The sequence below is a fragment of the Raphanus sativus genome, chromosome 8 (assembly GCF_000801105.2).
Source record: "Raphanus sativus cultivar WK10039 chromosome 8, ASM80110v3, whole genome shotgun sequence".
Lineage (NCBI taxonomy): Eukaryota > Viridiplantae > Streptophyta > Magnoliopsida > Brassicales > Brassicaceae > Raphanus > Raphanus sativus.
The window spans coordinates 7,203,751-7,224,459 of NC_079518.1; the positions used below are offsets into that span (position 1 = coordinate 7,203,751).

A 20,709-nucleotide genomic window follows, 5' to 3' on the forward strand; every position below is an offset into this window, starting at 1 on the left:
GGATCCACAAGAAATCTTTTTTAGAACGCTTTTTTTTCAACGCAGTCGAGAACAAATCTTAAAATCTCAAAGTATTACTTCTTTATAATGAACGTAGTTCACTATGAAGTTAGAAGTAAAATTCTCGGTAAGAATATTTTGTTAGCGTGAGATCATTGATATTACCTACTCTACAGTCTGAAAGTTTAGTGGTTTCTAGTGTATATAAGGTAAAATAATTTCAAAAACATCATACTGTAATATCGTAATGAAAATGGTCCAATCGAGTAATGAGTAATAGTACTCACTCCTCAATAATATCGGTTCAACGAGCCTCTCCTATATTAAACTGGTGCCTCTCCTCTTCATTAACTCTACACTTCTCAATTATTAGTATCATCACTCAGAGAAAAATTCTCAGCCCTATTCTCTTATTATTTATCCATAATGGGAGAGGTTGTGAAGACGGAGGCGTACGGATTGGCTGTAAAAGACGAATCTGGAGTTCTCTCGCCTTTCAGTTTCTCAAGAAGGTTCCAGTGTCCTTTTAACGAATTAATCTGTGTCGATTTTGTTTCTTTTTTTCATTAAATGAAACTATTTTTTGTGAAATTAACTTACAGGGAGACGGGAGAGAAGGATGTGAGGTTCAAAGTGTTGTTCTGTGGAATTTGCCACACTGACTTGAGCATGGCAAAAAACGAGTGGGGGTTTACTACTTATCCTCTCGTCCCCGGGTAAAAGACAACATTTGAATACTCAAAAGATACTCAAAATCAAGAATGGAATTATTATATGAAAATGTTGAAAAAAAGGAATTATTATATGAAAATATTCCATCTGACATCCAAATAAGAAAAATCAGGATACCCTAAAATTTTGAATTTGGATTCAAAAATTTATTTTAGTTTGGATTCATATAACGGATCCTTACCCCATACATGGTAAATTTCTAATCTAACAACTCATATCCGTTCAAACAATTAGGATATCTTAGGATTTTGAATTTAGATTCAAATAATAAATTAAGGATAAGTTAAAACTGAATCTAGATCCCAAATATCGTGAATTTCTGATATTCTAATCAATATCCTTTAAATATACTAAAAGATATATATACAGTATGTACTTTATAGATATAAATACATACAAATATATATTTTGTTTGTTTGGGGTTATAACATATCATATTTTTCATATATAACTCTTATCTAAATTAGAAATTTTATTTTTTAAAATTGTTTTCTTGTTTTTATAACCTTTTTATAAATTGTTTCAGTCATGAAATAGTGGGCGTGGTGACTGAAGTCGGAGCCAAAGTGACTAAATTCAACGCCGGAGACAAAGTCGGAGTTGGTTATATGGTCAGCTCGTGCCGGTCATGTGAAACCTGCTCCGATGACCAAGAGAACTACTGTCCAAAAATGATCCTAACATCCGGAGCCAAGTACTACGATGACACTATAACATATGGTGGTTACTCCGACCACATGGTTTGTGAAGAGGACTACATCATCCGTATTCCAGAAAATCTTCCGTTAGACGCTACCGCGCCGCTACTCTGCGCTGGGACCACGGTCTATTCCCCTATGAAGTATCACGGGCTCCTCGGGCCGGGTATGCACATCGGTGTGGTGGGCCTAGGTGGCTTAGGTCATGTAGCTGTGAAATTTGCTAAGGCTATGGGTACTAAGGTTACGGTTATTAGTACTTCGGATAAGAAGAGAGACGAGGCCATTAGTCGGCTTGGTGCGGATCTGTTCTTGGTGAGCCGTGACCCGGAGCAGATGAAGGATGTAATGGGGACTATGGATGGTATTATTGATACCGTATCTGCGACTCATTCACTTCTCCCGCTTTTTGATTTGCTTAAATATAACGGTAAACTAATTATGGTTGGTGCACCTGAGAAACCACTTGAGCTTCCGGTTCTGCCTCTCATCGTGGGTAAGAAGCATTTTCTTTAACCATTATCTCACATGATATTTTTATTTTCAATTCATAAGCTTATATTATATGTATATAGTTTTCATGACGAAATACTAACTTTTATTTTTTTTAGGGTATGTCTTTAGCCAAATTTAAGAATTGTCTTAATTTCACGATCTTGAGCATAGTAGACAAATAAAATATAGGTCTATGATCCCCAACGTTTAAGATATAATTTACATAAATATGTCTCAAACTTTTGGAAATTTTTTTTTTATTAAAACTCTTACTAAATTACATATAGCTTCTCAAATCTTGGGACCAGCTCTTGTAATTTGTATCAATAATAAATTCTACCGACATGTATATCTATGGCTATTATCAGCAGAAATTTAAAAACATTTCAAGTGTACAGTTGATAAACATTGAGAATATATTTTGTGGTTGTGCATATATATAGGGAAGAAGATGGTGGTGGGAAGTATGGTAGGAGGGATAAAAGAGACTCAAGAGATGATGGATCTGGCCGGAAAACACAACATCACGGCAGACATTGAGCTTATCTCTGCAGATTATGTCAACACTGCCATGGAACGGCTCGAGAAGGCTGACGTTAGATACCGTTTTGTGATTGATGTTGCCAACACGTTGAAGCCTACTCCTTAATTATAAAGCTTAAGAATTAAATTTCCCCAGAAGCCTTTCTTTTCTTGTTTGGTTTGTTGTAATATGTTACGTGTTGTTTGTCTGTAGCACTAATATTGTGCCCTATAAATTGAATCAACTTGAATGTAATGTTTGCTATATTAATAAGATCTTGGGATGTTTAATTCGAATCGTAGGTTTTGACTGGTGATACTGTAAAATCTCAAAAATATTGGAAAATAAAAATATTACATGTATAAGTGAATGTTTGTTTTTGTGTTAATATTAGTTGGTCTTATTTAAGTTCTTAAGGTTGAAATATGTTGGGTGTGAAAAAAAAATATGTTGGTTGTGAATGATAGAATCAGTGTTATTTGAGCAGTCCGACCAATATAACCATATGATTTAGGTGAATGATTTATTATAACGTACCAAGATATTTATGCATAGTCTCTTGATTGGAGACTAGCTCTTGTCTCTTGATGGTATAAACACGTTTCATAATATATGATTTCGGGACTAAATTCAACCTATTCGTTTGGTCTAGCATTTAGGTGCATGTATCTTAATAGTGTAAACACGTTTTAGTTATGAGTGTTGCGTAGACGATACTATTTGGGAGCAAAGCAAGTACGATGTATAGCCACAAGAACAGACAAACAATACACGGCTACACTGACAAAATCATATAACTTTGAAGTCGTTTTAGAGAGTTTCGTCAATTTAAGTTTATCCTATTTAATTTGTACGAATAATATGGGAAAATAGTTTCCTGGAAAAATAGCTTTCCTAACGCTCGCGGTGGCCCGCACGTAAGAGTTGTCGGTGTCCGAGGTCCATACACATACAGGATGTGGTTGAACAGGTCCATACAATTTAAATGGATTTTAAATTATGCTCAGAAACTGAAGAGCGACAAATTTTTAGTTATAAGGAATATATAGACACGTTTTTCATACATCTTTAGTCTAAAAATCCTCTTCGGCAAAGTCGAATATAATAATAATTTAGTTTCAAAGAAACTGCCAAAAGAAAGAGTGGAAGTGGAATTGAAGAGTAATATGGTTTTTTAAAAAGCCCCATACGAAAGTAAACAAAGTTTCTCTCTTTTTTCTGTTCCCTATCTAGATTTTTCACAGAGAAAGATGAGAGATGAATTTTTTTGTCGCTGGCTCTCTTTCGACTTATTTCCCTGTGTGTAGGGCTTTTGACTCCAGGAAGAAGTGGCTTTCATAGCACCTGCGATGCTGGCTTTCGACTTCGGGATGCAGTAGTTCTCAGCACCATTCTTGTTGGCTTAATCTTGGGTTTTCCCAGTGGAAATCGTCGTTTCTTGTTGTCTTTACTCATCTGCCTCTCAATCTGTCTCTCCGAACTTTTCTCCTCCGTTTGAACTGTTTCACCTTCAAACTTATTCTCATCATTAAAGGTGACCGGTTGTTCATGCAGGAATCTCGAAATGGTTGGATTGATTGTAAGTGTTTGATTCTCCTTTGACGAAGCTTCGATCTGTTAAAATTGAAAGGGATTTTAAGTAATATATAAGAGAGATGAGCCAATCCACTTATCAGCCAATTGATTTTAGGTTGAAAGTCATTTAGTTTAACATGGTATCAGAACCCAATCCACACAGTTTAATCCGATTTACATCGATCTGACCTAAAGTTAGCACATCGATTTTTGTCCGAACATTTCTATATTGACGCTCAAAGAATCATCGTCTAGGCGTATTAGAAATAAAATATATCACATTGGAAGTTGAAAATGGTCTTAAGTAAAATATATAAGAAAGATGAGTAAATCCATTTATCAACTAATTGGTTTTAGATTATAATCTCATATACTTTAACAGTCTTCAGTGGTCGATTCACCGTCTTCACGGTTGCGAACTCCACAATATCTCTTCTACTTCCAGGGAAGAAATGGCTCCTCGCCTTGACATGTGTTCATTGATTGCCGGGCAATCATCCATGTAGTGGGTGACAAGTCTAAGCTTCTCCTCAATGTTTTTTTTTTTTGGACTTATGGTCCAAAGAATTTTGTATAACTTAATCCGCTGTTTAGACCTTTTTGTATCGGGTTTTATCCATTTTTGGGCTTAGACCCATCAATAAAACTCAGTTGATAATAAAAAGGAGTAATATGTTTTTTTCTTAACTGCAGAGTAATATGGTTTTATAAAGTAGATTCACTATCTCGCTTGAAAGTCCTCTCACTGAGAATTTATATATTATTTCAGAAAAAAAAAATTCAGATTAACAAAACTTATCTGTATTTTGAGAGTTATCTACTATATTAATTTAGAGTCCTATTTTTTTATCTACCATTTAGATGTTGTCATTTATTTTTGGACTTGCTCTAGAATAGTAATTGTTTGGATACACAAATTTGTTTGGATACTGGGACATATCGGCTGATACTGAAGACTTAATATAAACCCACCTAAAAATATAAAGTCCATCGGTTATGTATAATTTAAACCAATAGCAATAACAACAAACATTACACGAATTGTTCCCTTCATACAAATTAATGTATTGACAAATAATTTCACCATACATCACGATACATCACTTCCCATTTGCTTCGTACACCAACTCAGTTCATATTTGTCGAACCTGAACATATTTGAAGAAGTTAATTATCCAAAAAATGTCAAAACCTACTCTAATGTCATGACTGTGTTGTATAATACACAATTCCATTCAATTACTCGAACAAATTCTTTTATGTTCCATTCGAAGACATGGATGTCACAACCTACTCTAATGTCATGACTGTGTTGTATAATACACAATTCTATTCAAATACAGACCCAAATTCATGTGTGTTCCATTCGAAGCCACAAAATAATATATGTTCTGTTCTATTCAATTCACGAAACTTAGTTACCTCAATACATCATGTTAGTTTTTTAAGGTTCAAATTCGACCTATAATCTAATAAAGTAGGTATCTTAACATGATTGGTTAAACTATACTTTCTAGCGTTACTTTTAAATTTTATTTTCCCTCTTTCACGAGCTTATTCAAGCTTTTTTCGTTCTTTCGGTAACATAGATGACGACCTCTCTTCACTTTCAACTTCAGTTTACTTGGTTTATTTTTCAATCCAACTGTTACTAACCAAAACAAAATATCAAATATTTTTAATTGAGTTCAAACCAATATATTCAATTTTTAGTTTTCTATATATGATAATAACCACGAGATTTGCTTTAAAATTCAAAATGCTTTGGTATTATGTATTTAACGGGAGGAAAAATATTCTTTGGCATCATCATAACTATTCGTGCAAAGATATTCTAGGTCTGGTAACGAAATATTCTTTAGCATCCTTAAGTCAACAAAAAATATGATAGATATACATGTAAATTTGGATATCTAACAATATCTACGTTCAAATATTTTGTTTACCCGAATGTGAAATTTAGTTTTTTTACTTATTAGGTGTCCATATTTTTAGATATGGTTTATCCTTTTGTTGTAATAATAAAAATAGAAATCTGAAAATTCATATATTAAATAGAAATATTCACAAAATTTAGTATTATAAAGTATTAATTAAGTCAAACATACACATTTCAAGAATGAAAAATTTATAAACAAATAATTCCAATAAAATTATTAACAATACATATGAAACAAATGTTTAAAACTAAAATTTTTAATATGATGTTATAATTTTAAATTTTAAAAACAATATGCTAACATAGGCCATGGTATGAAAACCGAGACTGGCACAATTTTCTAGATCGTACAGAAAATAAAAACATAACGATCGTACAGAATACCGAACACCCACTAAAAATATTCATATACAATTTTATCTGAATATTTTTCACCCAATGTAAAAATATCAAAAATAAAATTATATAGAACACACTAAAATTTATAAGACATATATACATAACTTATTTTATATTTAAATTTTATTTTAAAAATAAAAATTATATCCGCACAAGTGTGCGGGTTCAAATCTAGTTATATTTAAAAAGAAATATAAGTGTGGATAGAAAATCCTCTACTACTACCTAGTTACATATTCGTTATGAAACTACTTCGCTTTTATTTAATTTTTAATCTTAAAATCTTAACGAAAGGTAATATAAATAGATATTTTCAATAATTAATGTTGGATTTTTGGTAGAAGATACGATATAATTGGTCAGAGCGAGGTTAAGTTTCAGCCAATACATTTTCATTTTGGCTAGTACCAAAACTTTGAGAGCTTGAAAAATTTGTGACGACTTCTTCTCAATGTTTCAGCACATCTAGTTCATATTATAACAGCGGCTATGTTGTATTCATACCAAAGTTATGAATGTATCATATACACGCATGCTTAGCAAACACTAATAGCTAATGTATCCATACTTATCTTCTAGTCAAAGATATAATACCTCTAAAAAAGGCAAAGGAAGAAAAGAACGAGTTATTGAGGTAATCTCATAGTGTGAATGGTCCTAATGGCTCCCGATTCCGTCGGTTCCACAATCCCTTTCCTATATTAAAGATCTTGTCTCTCCTCATAAACTTAAACTTCTCAGATATTTACAAGTGCATTCAAATAAAAACCAAACCACACACTTGCTTGCTTCTCCAATCCATTTCTCTAACTCTTGTTCTTCTTTGATCGATTATGGGAAAGGAGGCATTCGGATTGGCCGCGAAAGACAATTCTGGAGTTCTCTCGCCTTTCCGTTTCTCTAGAAGGTTTTCTTTTTTATAGAAGAATGAATTGATCTGTATCAATGATCCTATATAATATTTTGTTTTAATCAAAAATAAGTTTTGGTCGAATTAATGTCTAGGGAGACAGGAGAGAAGGATGTTAAGTTCAAAGTTTTGTTCTGTGGAATCTGTCACTCTGATTTGCATATGATCAAGAATGATTGGGGAGTATCTACTTACCCTCTCGTCCCCGGGTAATACATAAATTTATATTCTACAAAAAATAACCATAATATAAATATATGGTAAATTATGAAATCTACAGACCCGTATTTATGTTATTTAATATAAAAATAACGTATATTTCTAACTATATGTTGTATTAGGTTCATTTTTAAATCGGAACCTTTTGAGTTTTTTTTTTCAGGCATGAGATTGTTGGTGTGGTGACTGAAGTGGGAAGCAAAGTGACTAAATTCAAAACTGGAGACAAAGTGGGAGTCGGGTGCATGGTCGGCTCGTGCGGATCATGTGACAGCTGCACCGAAGGTCTCGAGAACTACTGTCCAAAAACGATCCAAACGTACGGTTTTAAGTATTACGACGACACAATAACCTATGGTGGTTACTCAGACAACATGGTCTGCGACGAAGGTTTCATCATCCGTATTCCCGAAAATCTCCCACTGGACGCTGCTGCGCCGCTACTATGCGCGGGGATCACGGTCTACTCCCCGCTGAAATACCACGGGCTCGACAAGCCTGGTATGCACATTGGTGTGGTTGGACTAGGCGGTTTGGGCCATGTGGCGGTGAAATTTGCTAAGGCTATGGGTCTTAAGGTTACGGTTATTAGCACTTCGGATAGTAAGAGAGATGAAGCGATTAATAGGCTTGGTGCAGACTCGTTCGTGGTGAGCCGTGACCAAAAGCAGATTAAGGATGCGATGAGGACGTTGGATGGTATTATTAATACCGTATCTGCGACTCATTCGCTTCTCCCATTGCTCGGTTTGTTAAAGCCTAAGGGAAAACTTGTTATGGTTGGTGTACCAGAAAAGCCACTCGAGCTCCCGGTCATGCCTCTCATCTTCGGTAAGCCTATTATGTCAGCTATTACGCCGTATTTATTTATGTGGTTGTAGTAACTTGGTTTAAACATATGGGCCGTTAATAAAAAAAGATACGAAAATAACATCAGAGTTATGTTTTTTGTGTATATTTAGAGAGGAAGATGGTAATGGGAAGTATGATAGGAGGGATAAAGGAGACGCAAGAGATGGTGGATATGGCCGGAAAACACAACATCACTGCGGATATTGAGCTTATCTCTGCGGATTATGTCAACACTGCCATGGAACGGCTTGAGAAGGCCGACGTTAGATACCGTTTTGTGATTGATGTTGCCAACACATTGAAGCCTGCTCCTTAATTATAAATCTTAAGAACTGAAGTTCCACAATGATATTGTTCTTGTTTGGTTTGTTTTAATAAGTTTTATGTTGTTTTGAGAACGTTGTGTGGCTATGCAGTATACCTTGATCAAATTAATAAACTTTTACATCCTTATACCCTAGTTATATTATTATCATACTCAAATATTGTAGCTAGCTTGTATAAGCTATTGATGAAAAAGATTATTAACATCCCCTTTTATAGTAGTAATTTCAGCATAATAATTTGCCTGATTTTTCAAGAAGAAATTATTGTTTAAAGTTTAATCATTATCAATAAAACTAGTTTTAATTGATTGAATCCACATTTGTGTGATATAGAATATCCATGTATCATGTAACTGCATATACATGACAACATCTATTTTATTTATTAAATATTGTAGCTAGCTTGCATAAGCTATTGATGAAAAAGAATATTAACATCCCCTTTTATAGTAATTTCAGCATAATAATTTGCCTGATTTTTGAAGAAGAAATCTATCTTATTAAAACAGAAACATTCTGTTGGACCTAACATTTATTTTGTAAGTTTTTAAATTAAATACACCTTTATACTTTATAGTTAAACATACATTAAGTCACTAATGTTCCTTTCTTTATAATACTATCCATGTTTTCAAACAATATACTTATTTCTTTATACTACTATCAATGTTTCCAAACAATATATTTTTTATACTACTATCAATATTTCTAAATAATACAATAATTAATCTTAGTTATTTTATATCTATCATTTTCTCTTTAAAATTTTGTAGAAACGTCATAATTTCATAAATTGCAAAATAGTGAACTTTAAAATTTCGATTATAAGATTACAAATTATGAAACTATTACAATTTAAATCCAATTAGATTACATATCGGTCATCCATCAGTTCAATCGATTAGTCTCGGGTTTTAATGATTTTTTAATATGAATATTTTAAAAACATAAATTGAATTGTCAGATCTCCGAATTAACCGGTATAATCACAATCGGGTTGAATTTAAAAATATTGATTTAAATGCAAAAATATTTTAAATACACACTCTTTAAAAATAACCAAAATATTTGTTAAATTATTAGTGAAATTTTTCATCGTAAAATATCCCGCGCTTCAAAAGCGCGGGTCAAAATCTAGTTATTGTTTAAAATTTAATCATTATCAATAAAACTAGTTTAATTGGTTGAATCCACATTTGTGTGATATATAATATCCATGTACCATGTAACTGCATATACATGACAACTTATATTTTATTTATTAAATTGTATATGCATATAATAAGATGAAGAAGAAGGAAGAACGTGAAGTAGAAGAGGAAAAGTTCAGCTTTAGGCAGAAAGAATCGAGAAACTCATGAACATTGTTCCTATGCCAATTAATTAACGTCTATAGCACTTGATCCTGGAACCTTTGAGATACCTTTAACCTTCATCAATCTCCTAATCTTAGCAACATCATTCCATCTTCTGTTAGCAGCAAAAATGTTAGACAGTAGCACATAAACGCCACTATCTTCAAACTCCATCTCCAAAAAACTATCTAATATCTCTTCAGGAAGCTCCGTTAATGTCTCTTTACTCTTGCAAGCACTAAGAATAGCTCCACATATAAGCACATCCGGTTTAACCGGCATCGCTTTAACAAGCTCCAACGCTTCATCTAACAACCCAGCTCTACAAAGCATATCAATCAAGCATCCATAATGCTCTAGCTTAGGAGACAGATTATATTCTCCTGTTTTCATCTCATGGAAATATCTTCTCCCTTCATCTACCAAACCGGAGTGGCAACAAGCGTTTAAAACCGCAAGAAAAGTTACCTCATTGGGCTTAAAACCGAGCTTAACCATCTCTTCGAAGTATCTAAGAGACTCATGCCCATGTCCATGGACAGCTAAACCACCTAACAGAGCGTTCCAAGTATACACATTCTTGCTTCTGATTCCGTCGAAAACCTCCAAAGCTGTTTCTATGCATCCACATTTCGCATACATGTCAACAACCGCTGTTCCGATATGCGTATCCCATTTGATCCCAGCCCTTACAACATACTCATGAACCCATCTCCCGTACTCAACAGCTCCTAAACTAGCACACGCAGAGAGAACACTTGTAAGAACATGCCCATCTGGTTTAACCTCCGAAGACGTTTGCATCAGAGAAAACAACTCAATCGCCTCGTTAGGCTTTTCACACTGAACCAACCCACTAATCATACTGTTCCAAGAAACTTTATCTTTCACTCCCAACTCACCAAAGACTCGCCTCGCATCACACAACTGCTCACATTTCACATACATATCTATCAGAGCATTACCCATCTCCAAGCTGAACAAAAACGCTTTCTTAAACATCAATCCATGGATCCCTTGCCCTAACCCTAACCACCTAACTCTCCCACTAGCAACCAACGCACAGACATAAGTAGCTAAACCACGCTCAACATCCATCTTCAAAAACATCCTCAAAGCTTCTTTATACAACCCAACCCTCGAGAAACCCGATATAACACCCGTCCATGAAACAACATCTCTCACAGGCATTTCATCGAACACTTTACACGCACTTTTTAAATCTCCGCACGTGCCGTAGAAATGAAGAAGCGAGTTCTGCACATACAAATCGCTCAAGAAACCCATCTTCGTGACAGACCCATTAATCTGTTTCCCTTCTCCGATCGCTGAGAACTTCCCGCACGCTTTGAAAAGCGGCGGGAACGTGTACGTGTCCGGTGAGAAGCCATTGCTCAGAAACGTTCGGTAAACGAGGATCGTCACTCTGGGTTTATCGCAGGTTGCGTAGCTTGATAAGAGCGTGTTGTACGGGAAAGAGCCCAGCGAAGGAGGGAGGATTCTGGGGAGGAATACGCAGCTGTAAGATGCAAAGTCTGCGGATTTGGCGAAAAAGGCGACGACTTTGTCGACGACTGATTCGTCGCGGAGAAGATGACGAGAAATTAGCTGAGTCTGTATCTGTTTGAAGACGCGGAGAGAGAAGCATCGGCTAGTCAGCTCCAGAAGAGCTGGTTTCTCCATGAAAGAGACAACATTTGCAGGTTCATAGAGGAAGAAGAAGAAGAGAAGATAGAAACAGGGCCTGAGAAGTTATTGGGCCTAGCCATTTAACCTATGGGCCTATAGTCTGGGCTTTTGGAAAGAAAAATAAGAGAAATTATGCTATTGAGAAAGCCTAGGTGCTTCGTGGCTCAATCTTGTTCCGGTTTGTAAGAACCAAAATACAAAATTAAATACTTATTATATAATCCAAATCAGTTTCATAAATAATATATAAAAAAACATATCTATAAATCAGTAAATATCTAAGACCCTGATCTATACAAACTATAATCTCCCAACAATTGTGTAAAAAAAAATTTAAAAACAAACAAATATTAACTAGTGTTGAAACTAAGCTGTAGAAGGGCCTTCAAGACGAATATAATCATACATAAGACCTTCAAACGGTCCCAACGCTTTAGACTGACGTAGATAGATTGTGTTTGTCCCGGTTCTTAGTAAGCTTCCAGGTACATCGATGCTATAAAGATGATAGGCTCCATGGATTCCATGTCTTGCAATAGCATTATCTCTTCCGATGTCACCCGTCGAGAAGAATGGCCTAGAGTTTTCATTGTTGAACCGTACTTGTAAGTTAGCCCGTGCAGCCGAGGCCAAAGCTAGTTGCAATGTGTAGCTACCTCGCCAGTTCACATATGGAAGTTCAAACACGATCTGCCATGTCGTTGGTACATAGGTCGAACCAATGTTCCTGCCGAAAAAAACAAATTCTAATTAATTATTTCTTAAGACTTGATTTAGCTCAATAAAACCTTTTTGGTTTGTGTAATTTGTTATTCACCTTGTGACATGAGCGTAGAACCAGTCTTGACTATAGTTGCTAACTCCAATTGTGTAGACAAGATCATGATTTGGATATAACTCTGTGTAACGTTGCCATAACCCGTACTGCCTAAACCTGTGGAACAAACCAGAATCATTAGCACCAAAACCGGTTTTGAATCACTATATCAACCGAGATCATCATGAGGATCAAAAACGTACTTGTCGGTGTGGTTCACGTATAAGGGATTCATTGTATTCTTGTATGGTTCCGGTACAAAGTATTCTCTTGCGGTTCGGTCCGGTAAACCAATCTCCCACAATGTTGGACCATTCCTAGGAGGCTTGAACACAACTCTATCAAGATTTATCTCTGAACCTGCAGCTACGTTAAGTAGGTTTGGGTATGTAAAGTCTCCTATAAAACCGGGAACCCATCCGTATAGATTATACGTTCCCGGTCTAATGTTATCAATCGTGAAATAGCCGGTTTCGTTCGTTTGCGTCCAGAATTGGTATCCCTGCGTAAACACAATATTTAATGATCAATGCATGCAATTTAATAATTTAGTTACACTAAAGTTAAATTAAATTTAAAGAAGAGACGTTAAAATGTAATAGACAAACCTTGGTATTTGTCTGCCATGAACCAGCTTCTCCAGGTGGTGCTAAACCGACGTATGCAGATCCTGCCGGAGTCAAGAATCTGAAAACGTTGCGAAGATTAAAAAAATGTTAATAAAAAGTCAAAAAAAAAAATTTGGTCAAATAGTCAAAAAGTAAATATTTTTATTATTATTTTGGACTCCTGTATGTAAATATACCTGTCGTTGACAAAGAGACGACCGGTAATGGTTCCTCTTTCTTGACGAGTAGGGAAGTCAGAAGACGCTACAAAATCGTACGGCCATGCTTCAACTTCTTGTTCAGCCTGAAGGTTAAATATAACGAAGTTAACGTCTCATCTTTCATAAGTTACGTATTTTTTTTGTCACTTTCATAAGTTACGTATTAAAAACTAAGATTATAACAAAACTATAGTAAACCTGTCGTTTAGCATCTTCCCATAATGAATATTGTGGATTATTGCCGGTAGGATCAGAGTTCAAGTAAATGAAAACAGGTCCCAAGACCTTTTTCCACGCTTCACCAGCTTTGTACCTTGTCTCCATGTCCGAACCAACATAATGCTCGCTTATAAAGGTCTGCATTATAAAATTAATTAGTTAAAAGATAAAATGAAAACTAAATATTTTCCTATTGAGTTTTGAAATCTAAGATTAAAAAGTTTTGGATCATATACTTACCGTGAGGGTCGTGGGACCGACGTGAGACGTGAGTTCCTGTTTGACCGGTCCACCAGAGCGGTATTCGCTGCTCGGTGAGATGAGCCAGAAACCAACATTGGACTTGGTCGAGATCCAACCATGCACCTTGTTGTCCTTGACCTCACATGTGTACTGGTACTTATCATCCACCTAATATTATTCAATTTGAATGTTCAATACTCGAGTTAAGTTTTTTCATAGATTTATAATCCGTGTCTATCCTATATTCAGTTTAGAGCTTTTTAATTGTATATAAAAACTAATTACCTGGTTTTTGAACATTTTGTTGTGAGGATGAGTCAATTGTACAGCCTCTTTGTAAGCAAGGGGCTTGGCACGGCCACTGTCGATGTCACGGTCATCGTCTGTTGGCATTTGTCTTTGCCGATTATCTGCCACCACCATGTAATGGAATCTACAAACACATTTACACCAAATTTAAATAAACTTTGTTATTCAAACAAATAACATGAATATCATCGATTTTCTTAAAATGAGAACATATAAAATACCTATCAGGGTTGAGTTTGAATGCGACTCGAATTAGACCCATCTCCACTTCTGGCCATTCGGGCTGTCTCTCAAAAATTCCATACGTGTAGATTCCTGAAGTATTGGTACGGATAATATATCTCTTGTCTACGTTTAATGGAACATGATCGGTACCACCATTCCATTTTCGAGAGAAAGAAATCTCCACTTGTTCTTCGTTTTGAGTTATGATTCTGAAGTTGGTTCCTTCGATTCTGATGAACAAAGATAAAATACCTTCGTAAATTACAAAGACTATATTATTCTTGAAAATAATTATGAAACCTATTGTACATATATGCTCTATAAATATGAACATGTTTCAATTGACAGTTTTAGACAAGTTATTAAATTAAATAGTTAATTACCTATCCAATTTTGGGAAAATGTTTTCTCTTTGCCATGTTATGTCCCAGTACCTAACATAACACCAGAATTAGGTAAGCAGGACAGTTTTTATATATTATTTGATTACTATAATATAAAATCGCTGAAATTAATTACTTACCCTCGAGCTCGGAGATGTGGATTAAGAACATTGTCGATTTCGTTGTATTTGATCCCAGTTATAAATCCTTGAGGACTCGAGAAAGTCACTCTGAAAATTCCATTGTCCACTATCACCTGAAAGAAATAAGCAATTTATACTAGTTATTTTTCAGCTCTTAGAATGTAATTAGCATGATATTTTTCTACTATTATTGATTGAAGACATGGTGTATATACATACCTCTTTAGCGCCATGTTTGTTTTTTATCTGCTGCACTGTTGGAGCTCTTGCACTTATTCCCCTTAAGTTCCTGTAGAAGTTCAATAATAACAATTAAATAACGTTAATGAACTGAATTGAAAACGCTCAGTGCACATATACAATTAATTGAGTTAATTATAACGCAATAAAGGTTTGTTTCGAAAGTTATCTAGACACGAAATAAAGGATTGTATGACCTTTAATGAATGTCAAAATCTATAATATCTTCAAACTCATACACAAACATCATAATTGCTTATTAGCATAAAACAAACGAAACATGCATGAGATTTGAAAAACATGTGAACTTGGTGTGCATACATAGATTTAGATACATGTTATTGTGTATGCGCATGCATATTTGACCGTAACGAAACATATCATGAAGATTAAAACAAATAAACTGACCTCGTCGTCTCAGAAAAAGCTATCGGAAGAAGAAGCAACAGAAGGAAACATATCAACGATGAAACTATCTTCTTCTGCGAAATCATCTTTTCTTTTCTTTTCCAAATCTCAAGATCGAATTTAATGTAAGAATAAGATGTCTGCGGAGACATCCATATTTATATATGTATGTGTGGTAAAATTTTGTCAAACAAAGTCCAAGACTAAACGGGTATAGGTGCACCAAAACCTAACTAGGAGTTACTTTGACTTCTGACATTAGAGTTCTAATAGGACTCGGTTTCATATAAGGACACGGAAAAGATTTTGTTTTTCTGAGATTCCTCTTTTTATTGTCCTTTGTGTTTCCTTAATTTTTTCTCATAATATATAATTTTTCTTTTTGCAATTTAATGGAAAACTTCCTGATAATTTTTCTTTAAGTTTCTGAAAGTGTTTTATCAAAAAGAGTGTTATATTGTGAAGTTTTGTACTGCATTATTCACAATGAACGTAACAAGTTGTAACATTGTAGGAAAAAACTTGTTTAACGCTTATTTATAAATTGATTATTAATTTAACTCTAATTTTTAATTATTAGTTTGTTTTTTCAAACCTAATTTACTTCTATTTTATTTGTTAAAAAGATAATTATGAAAGTACTATTACTAAATTTCTGGAATGGATTTATCAAAAATTTATCAAAAAAGATTTATATAAGATTTGATAGAATCATGTTCTCTTTGACCACATATTTACCTGTTTTGAGAGATTTATTTACGTATTGACTTATTTATTATTTTGACTATAAATTTACTTAATTTTGATAGATTTAGTCATAATATGATAGAATTATTCGTCCTCTAATCACATATTTAGTTACAATTTGATATATTTCTTAAAATTTGGCCACACATTTGATTACGAATTAGCAAATTTTTTATTCTTTGGCCTATATTTTATTTAATTTCACTTAACCGGAATGGTTATTGTAAACCGGGTTAAACCATTTAATCCTAAAATTATTTCATGTACCATTGATTTAAATTGACTTAAAACCGAAAAATTTCAAACCCAACAAATAATTTGAATCCAAATCATGTAAACCACAATTAATTAAGTTAACTAAACAAAAAATTAATTTAAACCAAGAAAGAAAAAAGTCCTCATCTATTAAGAAAATATCATTTAAACATCAACTTTCAAATTAATTGAAATAAATTACTAGTGTTTTTGTAAGAGCAAAAAAACATTCAATTATTATTGACAAATTATTTTAATCATAAATTTTCATTAACCATACCATTTTAGTTTTAATGTTAGTCAATAATTACATTTGACTAACAGTATGTCTAAAATAAATTTTAAATTGATATTTTTTGTCATAAATACAAATCAATACTTTTCTAAGATATTGAATTTTAATAACTCAACACTAATAAATAAAATTATAAAAATAAATAATTCAGACCAAAAATAAAAAAGTTTTTAATTTCCTCAAAGTAATTTTTCTACACTTTCATTTATATTATAAATAAATAAATCTATTGAGTTGATTGATTTTTTTGATTCTTTATGTTTATAATTAAGATCTTTCAAATAAAATTTATATAATTTCTGAAAATTTGTTACAAGATTCTTTCCACATTTAATGAAAAATAAGTTTTACCGAGAACTATCAAGATCTTATTCCTACGTCAGTCAATGGAATCATAAAATTATCTACCATTAATTTTATTTTCCAAGAATAAAAAATATATATTAATATTTTACAAAAAATAAAAAAATGAAAATAAAATTATAAAAACATAATCCAATTAGACCCATATGAGTAGTTCAAAAAGTGACATAATTTTTTTTCCATCAAAGTTGTTTCATTAAATATAAAAATGGCACTACCACATTGTCATCCAAAATACCAAAAAATATAAGGGATCCACAGAAAGCAGAGCACACCAAGAACAGAGACATCATCTCCTTCTTTTAACGTCCAATCTCCATCTTCCACTATCCTCTTCCCTTTTTCTTTGAGAAACCATTCAGAGGACTCAACTTTCGTTAACAAAGAACTGAAACAGCCAAGACTGATGTCTTCTCGCTACATAAAAGTTTACCAATCCATATTTTGTGACAATTGAGCAATGAAAAAATTCTCTCTAGCAAAAAGTGACATAAGTATCACAAAAAATTATAAAACTTCTTTATAATTATTTAATAAAGAAAAATATACATGTTTTATTTTTAAAATAATGAAAATTTTATATTTCATATATTAAATATTCTTGTTTATGAAATGTTATTCTAAAAATTAACATCTAGTTTCTTGACAAAATGTTGATTTACATTTTTTTTCCAAAAAAATCATCAGCTTTAAAAGATATTTTTATAGAACTAATGTTAATCAACTATAACTATTGACTAAATGATGAGACTAAAATAGTATGATCAACAAAAATTTATGATTAAATGATTTGTCAACAACAATTTTGAGTGGGTTTTCTTAACGAAAAAATTAGACATTTATTTCAACTAGATGAAAATTTTTCCAATATTAAACCACCATGTGTTCCTTGTAACACAGTTATGTTTTCTTATTTCCATAATTTTTTTTTACCTTTCAATCAATTTTTTTTATCATAAATATAGTATACCAGCATTAAAATGAACAAAATATTTTATTAAATATCTTAATAGACATTTATATCTGTATAGTTAATTAATCTAGGTTTAGAATTTAGATTTGAGGAGCGAAATTTTAAAAGAATGTGTGGTTTAGGACTAAAAAAAAAACTAATATTCAAAAATAAAAATATTTTAAAACAGTTTCAAGAAATTAGAATCTAATATACATATCTATAAAATAACGATAGAAAAGGTTTTTTTATTTTTAAATGAAACTTTTTAGTCATTTCCTCCTTGTGTGTCTTTTTGGCAAAATTTTATTTTTGTGTCTTCTGAAAATATCGCTAAAGTATAAACAACAATATTAAATCTTTATATAAAAAATTTAAAGATCAATTTACAAATAGAAAATTCAATAATAAAAATAAAGTTATAGATAGTATTCACTCAAATTTGAAGAAAATTATCAATATCCTCATTTTTTTTTCCTACTCAAAATAATATACTCCATTCTTAAATTTGAATATCATTAAAAGAATTGTTTTTTTTTTTTGCTTAAAAACGATGCACCATTCTATTAAATAGCCCATGTACAAAGAAAAGCAATAATATTAATAGCCCATGTGAGCTTAGTGTCAAAGAAGAAACCAAATGCAGCGGAGATCGATTGATTGAACTCCGCAAAATCCAACAAAACTCTCTTTAGATCCCTCCCGATGACGATCACCACTAAACCGTCCTCGCCGCTATGCTCACTCAAAGGATCCCTCCTCACCGTCGCCGCCCTCACTCTCCTCTCCCTCTTCTACCTCTCTCTCGACTCCCTACGCACTCCCCCTCCGCCGTCTCTCGCCGCGTCGGCGGCGGCGGAGTCCACGATCCACGTCCCACAGTCCTCCTCCGAAGACTACTCCGACGTATACCACTCCCCGGACTCGTTCCGGCTCAATTACGCGGAGATGGAGAGGAAGTTCAAGGTCTACATCTACCCCGACGGAGATCCCGCCACGTTCTACCAGACGCCGAGGAAACTCACCGGCAAATACGCCAGCGAAGGTTACTTCTTCCAGAACATCAGAGAGTCTCGTTTCCGCACGCTTGATCCCGAGGAGGCCCATCTCTTCTTCGTCCCTGTCTCCCCTCACAAGATGCGTGGCAAAGTATCAACCTTTACCCACTTTGGTTCGCCTTAAAGTTTGAGTCTTTGTACTAAAAGTTTGAGTCTTTGTACTTAAAGTTTGATGCTTTATACTAAAAGTTTGATTCTTTTTCTGTGCCAGGGGACATTGTATGAGGACATGACTGTGATTGTTCGAGACTACGTCGACGGGCTGATAGCAAAGTATCCTTACTGGAACAGGACTTTGGGTGCGGATCATTTTTTCGTCACGTGCCATGACGTTGGTGTTAGAGCGTTTGAAGGGTCTCCGGTTATGATTAAGAACACGATTAGGGTTGTGTGCTCTCCGAGTTACAATGTTAGTTTCGTTCCTCATAAAGATGTTGCTTTGCCTCAAGTCCTTCAGCCTTTTGCTCTCCCTGCCGGTGGCAATGACGTTGAGAACCGGTAAAAACACACTTAGCTCCCTTACCTCTTTGTTTAGTGGTTACTAATACTGTTGTTGAACGGTGGTGTTACTTACAGGACGACGCTTGGTTTTTGGGCGGGTCATAGAAACTCCAAGATACGTGTAATACTCGCCCGTGTGTGGGAGAACGACACTGAGCTCGATATTTCAAACAACAGGATAAACAGAGCTACGGGACATTTGGTATACCAGAAGAGATTCTACAGGACTAAGTTCTGCATATGTCCCGGTGGTTCTCAAGTCAACAGTGCTCGAATTACTGACTCAATCCATTACGGATGTGTTCCTGGTAATTAAGTGTTTCTCTTTAAATCACTCTTCAAAGGAAGAAGACTAAAAACTTATGGTTGTTGTTGTTTTGTTCTGTGGATCAGTTATATTGTCAGACTACTACGACCTTCCTTTCAACGATATCCTGGACTGGAGGAAGTTTGCGGTTGTACTCAGAGAGCGAGATGTGTATAACCTCAAGCAGATCCTCAAGAACATACCACAGTCAGAGTTTGTTTCGTTGCATAACAACTTAGTCAAGGTACAGAACAAAATTTTCACCATTTTTCTTTGTGTTATAACAAGAAGCTGATTAAATTAGTCTTTGTTGTTTTTTTTTTGCAGGTTCAGAAGCATTTTCAATGGAACTCACCACCGGTTAAATTCGATGCGTTTCACATGATCATGTATGAACTATGGTTACGCCACCATGTCATCAAGTACTGAATCGAAGACTTTTTTTTTTCCAACGAGTAGATACGGTCCGAAGCAAAAAGAAAAAAAAGAAAAAGCTAGTATGTACACCTCTTGTAAGTTTTTTGTTATCATAGCTTATAACAGTAACACCAAACAACAACATTGCATTCTTTTGAGGAAATTTAATTATTTTTTTGTGAATTGTGTACTCTGTTCCATCCTGGGATTACTCACTTAGCCAATTACAAGATAAACATATACTTTTTATTCTTTTGACACCAATGAATACATATATATACAGAAA

General features: G+C 33.9%; 5 protein-coding genes across 5 annotated transcripts; 3 read left to right on the top strand and 2 right to left on the bottom strand.

Moving 5' to 3' along the window:
* Positions 1-318: 318 nt before the first annotated feature.
* On the top strand, positions 319-2,744 carry LOC108819070 (cinnamyl alcohol dehydrogenase 7). The gene is made up of 4 exons (XM_018592059.2): positions 319-512; positions 603-716; positions 1,259-1,926; positions 2,369-2,744. The coding sequence occupies exons 1-4, from the start codon at positions 427-429 to the stop codon at positions 2,572-2,574; spliced, it is 1,074 nt and encodes a 357-aa protein (XP_018447561.1). The 5' UTR covers positions 319-426; the 3' UTR covers positions 2,575-2,744.
* A 3,898-nt stretch (positions 2,745-6,642) lies between these two features.
* On the top strand, positions 6,643-8,795 carry LOC108819546 (cinnamyl alcohol dehydrogenase 8). Its single transcript, XM_018592604.2, has 4 exons — positions 6,643-7,268; positions 7,367-7,480; positions 7,654-8,321; positions 8,453-8,795. The coding sequence occupies exons 1-4, from the start codon at positions 7,195-7,197 to the stop codon at positions 8,656-8,658; spliced, it is 1,062 nt and encodes a 353-aa protein (XP_018448106.1). The 5' UTR covers positions 6,643-7,194; the 3' UTR covers positions 8,659-8,795.
* A 1,109-nt stretch (positions 8,796-9,904) lies between these two features.
* On the bottom strand, positions 9,905-11,739 carry LOC108821717 (pentatricopeptide repeat-containing protein At4g38010). The gene has a single exon (XM_018594709.2). The coding sequence runs from the start codon at positions 11,704-11,706 to the stop codon at positions 10,048-10,050; it is 1,659 nt and encodes a 552-aa protein (XP_018450211.1). The 5' UTR covers positions 11,707-11,739; the 3' UTR covers positions 9,905-10,047.
* Positions 11,740-12,010: 271 nt separating this feature from the next.
* Positions 12,011-15,778, bottom strand: LOC108819844 (uncharacterized). The gene is made up of 13 exons (XM_018592867.2): positions 15,529-15,778; positions 15,100-15,169; positions 14,878-14,993; positions 14,738-14,788; positions 14,351-14,584; positions 14,106-14,253; positions 13,818-13,988; positions 13,557-13,715; positions 13,335-13,441; positions 13,138-13,216; positions 12,733-13,031; positions 12,530-12,646; positions 12,011-12,439 (listed from the first exon to the last, which is right to left on the bottom strand). The coding sequence occupies exons 1-13, from the start codon at positions 15,678-15,680 to the stop codon at positions 12,079-12,081; spliced, it is 2,064 nt and encodes a 687-aa protein (XP_018448369.2). The 5' UTR covers positions 15,681-15,778; the 3' UTR covers positions 12,011-12,078.
* Positions 15,779-18,736: 2,958 nt separating this feature from the next.
* LOC130499140 (probable glycosyltransferase At5g03795) lies at positions 18,737-20,606 on the top strand. Its single transcript, XM_056993062.1, has 5 exons — positions 18,737-19,289; positions 19,410-19,696; positions 19,775-20,007; positions 20,093-20,250; positions 20,334-20,606. Exons 1-5 carry the CDS (start codon positions 18,846-18,848, stop codon positions 20,433-20,435), a joined length of 1,224 nt encoding a protein of 407 aa, XP_056849042.1. The 5' UTR covers positions 18,737-18,845; the 3' UTR covers positions 20,436-20,606.
* The last annotated feature ends 103 nt before the right edge of the window (positions 20,607-20,709 follow it).

Bases quoted from the DNA above. Each gene is read 5' to 3' on its own strand.
- LOC108819070 (XM_018592059.2), top strand. From the start codon at position 427: ATGGGAGAGGTTGTGAAGACGGAGGCGTACGGATTGGCTGTAAAAGAC. The intron at 717-1,258 runs GTAAAAGACAAC...AAATTGTTTCAG, and splicing joins ACTTATCCTCTCGTCCCCGG to TCATGAAATAGTGGGCGTGG. The intron at 1,927-2,368 runs GTAAGAAGCATT...GCATATATATAG, and splicing joins GGTTCTGCCTCTCATCGTGG to GGAAGAAGATGGTGGTGGGA.
- LOC108819546 (XM_018592604.2), top strand. From the start codon at position 7,195: ATGGGAAAGGAGGCATTCGGATTGGCCGCGAAAGACAATTCTGGAGTT. The intron at 7,269-7,366 runs GTTTTCTTTTTT...ATTAATGTCTAG, and splicing joins CCTTTCCGTTTCTCTAGAAG to GGAGACAGGAGAGAAGGATG. The intron at 8,322-8,452 runs GTAAGCCTATTA...GTGTATATTTAG, and splicing joins GGTCATGCCTCTCATCTTCG to AGAGGAAGATGGTAATGGGA.
- LOC108821717 (XM_018594709.2), bottom strand. From the start codon at position 11,706: ATGGAGAAACCAGCTCTTCTGGAGCTGACTAGCCGATGCTTCTCTCTC.
- LOC108819844 (XM_018592867.2), bottom strand. From the start codon at position 15,680: ATGTCTCCGCAGACATCTTATTCTTACATTAAATTCGATCTTGAGATT. The intron at 14,789-14,877 runs GTAAGTAATTAA...GTGTTATGTTAG, and splicing joins CCACATCTCCGAGCTCGAGG to GTACTGGGACATAACATGGC. The intron at 13,217-13,334 runs GTATATTTACAT...CAACGTTTTCAG, and splicing joins CGTCTCTTTGTCAACGACAG to ATTCTTGACTCCGGCAGGAT.
- LOC130499140 (XM_056993062.1), top strand. From the start codon at position 18,846: ATGACGATCACCACTAAACCGTCCTCGCCGCTATGCTCACTCAAAGGA. The intron at 19,290-19,409 runs GTATCAACCTTT...TTTCTGTGCCAG, and splicing joins CTCACAAGATGCGTGGCAAA to GGGACATTGTATGAGGACAT. The intron at 19,697-19,774 runs GTAAAAACACAC...TGTTACTTACAG, and splicing joins GGCAATGACGTTGAGAACCG to GACGACGCTTGGTTTTTGGG.